This window comes from Branchiostoma floridae, chromosome 1, assembly GCF_000003815.2.
Source record: "Branchiostoma floridae strain S238N-H82 chromosome 1, Bfl_VNyyK, whole genome shotgun sequence".
Classification (NCBI taxonomy): Eukaryota; Metazoa; Chordata; class Leptocardii; order Amphioxiformes; family Branchiostomatidae; genus Branchiostoma; species Branchiostoma floridae.
The window spans coordinates 10,725,206-10,729,846 of record NC_049979.1 but is presented as its reverse complement, the minus strand read 5'-3'; the positions used below and the strand labels follow the sequence as shown (position 1 = coordinate 10,729,846).

Here is a 4,641-nt window from a genome sequence, read left to right as displayed (position 1 = left end):
TTCACTCACAAATAAACTCTCAGTCTTCAGATCCACATTTCACCTGGCCTAAGCACTATCATTGTAATCTATAGACTATACCCTATCATGTTAATGTTTTATCATAATTGAATGGAAGATAAATTTCAACTACAAATCTTGTAGTTGTAGTGTTGTACCTGTACATACAAAGAAAGGCCTGTCCTTGGCTGCTACTGCTAGGTCCAACTTCAGCAATTACAAAATTCAAACGTATTGCTTGATATCTATAACTGTTACATTTTCAGGTGCTTTTACTTTTCATACATTTTATCTAGAACTAATAGAAAACCATTACAGAACTGCTGTAATCTTAGCATTGCAAGCAGTAGTTGATGATCAACAAACTTGTTTGGGCATTCCCTTTTTAGTCTACCTTCCAGTAACACAGTATAAATCAAATCATATACAAACACAGGCAAAATAACAGATTTAGCTTTCATGCCACAAGGGCATTCTGGTTTAAAAAGCACAGCTGTTTATTTTCACAGACTAGGAGAACAACAAGATTAGGAGGACTCCATCACTCAAATTTAATGACACAAAACATTTGTGTAGCCTAACAGTGAAGTAATGAGAGCAGGCAAATCTGTTAGAAAACATCTTACAGGCTTGATTCAGGCCTTTCCAAGAATGGCATAGGAAAGCCTTAGGGTTGCTTGCACTGTGGATTTGACTCCAGCTCTGGGATAAAAGCTACTCTACCACAATAAATATGTAACAGACAGAAAGAAAGAGCATTAAAAGCAATGATTACACAATAAAACTTCACATGCACATCTAAAAGCCCTTCATAGCTGTTACTAGTGTTAGTGGTACTATAAGAAGCATTTTTGTTACTATGGAGTCTGGAAATGGAACAAAGGATACATTAACTGTGCATATAGAACCTAAAAGGCAGGGACTATTGTATGATTGATATGGTGTGTGCTTTTGTTGTTATAAAAGCTGAAGATAAATGACTTTAATTCTTTATTACAGAGAAAGATCACTCTCCCAAACTACATAATGAACATTCACAATTGTGCAGTCAGCATTATTGCTTCTTGTCTGCATTACGAGTATCTTGCATTAGGTTGTGATTTAACCTATAGAGTCCATCTATCATGTGCATGGTAGCCTCCGAATGCTACCCGTTAACCTATTGCTGAAAAATGTGTACCTTAGTACAGCAAACAAAAACAGAGGCAAGGCTTTGGTGTATGGGCAGGTTCTCTGAAGCATACTAATGCTTTTTGGACCCCTGTTAATGGGGTGGATCTTCTGGAGTAAGCCACTTCAACCTTGAGTGAAGTGAGTCACTACTTCTAACAGGTACCAAAGGAAGAACTTTTTTTAAGGAACACAAAAACTTCAAAAAGAACCATGTCCCACTGAAACAACTTTTCATTGTACCAGAAGCAGTGTTTGAAATGCATCAGAACGGTCGTCTTTTAGTTTTATGATTAGCATAGCTGTTTCAATTAATATTTCTTTCTTGATTGAAGTTGTTTTTATGATAATGGCTGAATTTGGATCTAGATAAGCTAGTTAATTCAAGATTTCCAGTTCACTAGCCAGCGAAAATGCTGGCATTACACCCAGTGTCTCTACTAATGTCAGGCCAACAGTGGTGCTCCGTTAATAACCAGCCCAAAGGCATTATTGACTGTCCTAGAATAGATTTGGCATCAGACAGCACGATCTTATTGCTGCACTGTGAATGTACAGTCATTTATAGTCTGTAGTACACGCCTCTTTAGTTATCATGCACCACTCACCAGCAACCTACAACCATCATACACAAGATGTAACATACACATCACAAGCCCATTCAGTCACATTTCACTAGAACTTAGAAGATAAGAAACATGCCAAAGTTGAGAACAAATTTTCCCCAGTGCAAACTGAGTGATTCCTGGGGTCAGGGCAAGTCAAAATGTAAGAATTCCATTCTCTATTTCTTTAAATATTTTAGTAGTATTTTACACTACATGTATAATATTACATATCTACACATACATGACGACAAAAGCACGAAGTTTCCTTTTGTCATACAAACCAGCAATTTCTTATGGTACATAAATTCTATGGGGGAAAACTCATAGTAGGCTCTGAGTCATACTGCTCTTTGCACTATCAAAAAGTTGAAACCTCCCTCATCATCATCATCATCATCTTAACCTCCCTAAGATAAAGGTCAATCATGATGATTATAGTCATTATCATGGTCACCACATATCAATAGTTATAAGTACTGAGGCGGGTCATCTATTGTATCTAGTCAGGTGCTAGTCCTTGTGCCCCCAGGCAATAAGCCCTTTCACTGAGTTCAGGACGCATGTGTGGCCACAGGAATTCTGGGTAATATGTCAAAGGTAAAGGCCTCAAAGAAGGAAACAGTCCTTGTCTCGACCATTGTTTCGATTTTCATAACAACTTTGTTTACTTTTTGTGGGCCTTACCTTTGACATATTTAATAACCTAGAATTCCTGTCGCCTTACATGCGTTCTGATCTGTGTGAAAGGGCTTATTATAGCATACATTATACATGTACTTGTAAGTAAAGGTGGTTTAGCTTATTTACATAATCTGTAACCTTGCTAAATCAGGCTTGACTCCTGTCAGAGGAAAGGCACCACGTTATGGCGTGACCCTTTCCCATGGCCGGATACACATCTGGTATACTGCAAGGTTACACAGTATGTGTTTGGACTTGGAAATATCTGTGATGGTATCCGCTTGTTGTACTCACCTTGTTTTTCTGGGGAACGTCATGTTGTGGAAACGTTAGTTCTATGTCACTCAGGTCATCTTCTGTGTCGTCGAACTGTGAGGATGTGGTGCTGGTGTTCGAAGACTTCCTCCTGTATACATAGTCTGGTGGAATGTCGTCCTCATTCAAATCTACATGTACACCCCAGTTGGGCCCATCACTTATGACCCGACAGTTGTCCTTATCCGGACTGCAGTGGTCACTTATGATAACTTCAGGAGTAACGTGAGTCTGGTCATTGTTAACAATGACTCCATCAACTTGCAAAGTCAAGTTTCTTTCCAAGCTCACTGTAGCTGGTGGCGTCGTTGGATCAAGGTAGTCGGTGCCAACATATTTTCTAACAATTTCGTTGGGGGACATGTTCAACGGTTCTTCTGAAACTGACTCATTCAAGTCTGTTAACATGTGATTCTGTAAGTCTGCATCTACATCACCACAGGTTTGGACAGCGTTTTCTTGCACATTCTTGGTGCTGTTGTTGAGAAAGTTGCAAGGGCTTGGACTTCCCGGGTCGGTGCCATAGCCAGCATCCTTATCCGATTCATTAGAAAGTTTACGTACAAGCCTTTCGTGTTCTGCAGGTATGGCCAACCCGTGAGTCATTCCTGCATTACAATTTGCTGATGGAGTTGTCTGTCTTGGTTCTGCCATTTCTGATAGCGTTCTGCTTCTTCTTCTCCTGCTCACTGGTACTGCCAAATACTGTACCTCACTAAAACTGCAGTCGTCCACACTCTTCCACGCCTTGCCGGTGTTCCCCAATTTAACTTTGCCTTTGGACGAGTCCGAATCCAACATGTCCCCGTTGGAGCAGGTCCTGTGTAGTTTTTCCCTCCGTGAACTGCACAGAGATTCCAAGTTTGATTCCGAGTTACTGTCGGGTAGACCTCTGCTGCCACTCCTGCCGCTGGCCATCGTGAAAAACAATGGCAGGCGACATGAATGAATGGCTCCCTCGGCAGGGGGGCACTCTAACATGCACCGTCGAGTACTGGACACAACTTTGGGACACAGGTACTTCTTCCAAAGGCGATTGGGGAGTCCGAAGCAAGTAGATTAAGTATCTGACCTATATGACTACTTACAGAGACGTATCTGGTCGTGGTGAGTCGAGGAAATGGAGCCGTGTGAGTGTAAACAAGGCACGGACGTGTTCGGCGAGTCTCCGAGATCAGTTGAACTGGCAGCAGCGGAGTCTTGGGACCAGTGTGCACTGCCGGTTTACAGACGTGAATTCTCCAACTCCTTCCTGAATTAATAAACATGGACGTTTAACCGGTAGTGACACAACCTTGAGGACACGTCATAGTGGGCCATGACGGTAAAGGACCCCAATCCATACGGGAAATCGGCCCGAGTAGTCTGAGTAACACCAGGGTCTGCCCAAGGCTATCGTCCCACGCTTTTCCTGATTCTCAACCTCAGCTGCACCGCCGATAAACAACACCAACAAAACTTGCAAATAACGAATGATCTTGTGTTAGATGATCTTTAGTAAGAAAAACAAATATTTTCTAAGACTTAAAAAATGTATTAGAGAGTTTTTTGTACCTACTTTGTGAGATATTTTCATCATATATGGAACTTTTTCTTTTGGTTCCTAATATTATTGGCGTTTAGATGCAGTTACGCCCCGTATGCCGTCAGGTCACATTCCGCTAATTCGTTGCCATAGTTGCAATTTCGTCATTAGGTAATTAATAGTAATACCAATGACAATCTTGTGTTTTTCTGGCCGGTTTATCCGAGTTTCAACAATGTTTGTGTGAAATAAACCAAAGCAGGAAGAGGACGGTGCCCTAGATGATCCTAGATCAGAAGAGTCCGCACTAAGAAGTTGAACGAACTGCTGGAAACAGGAGGT

The 4,641-nt window shown here is 41.2% G+C and overlaps 1 protein-coding gene across 1 annotated transcript in view; it reads right to left on the bottom strand.

Annotated features, from left to right (window-relative positions):
- The window catches only part of LOC118430681 (inositol-trisphosphate 3-kinase B-like), a 20,376-nt gene extending 16,151 nt beyond the window's left edge, over positions 1–4,225 (bottom strand). Inside the window, exon 1 of the mRNA XM_035841711.1 lies at positions 2,754–4,225. Within this exon, the coding sequence (XP_035697604.1) occupies positions 2,754–3,755 (1,002 nt within the window). The 5' untranslated portion in view covers positions 3,756–4,225. The remainder of the gene's footprint in view (positions 1–2,753) is intronic.
- Between the last annotated feature and the right edge of the window lie 416 nt (positions 4,226–4,641).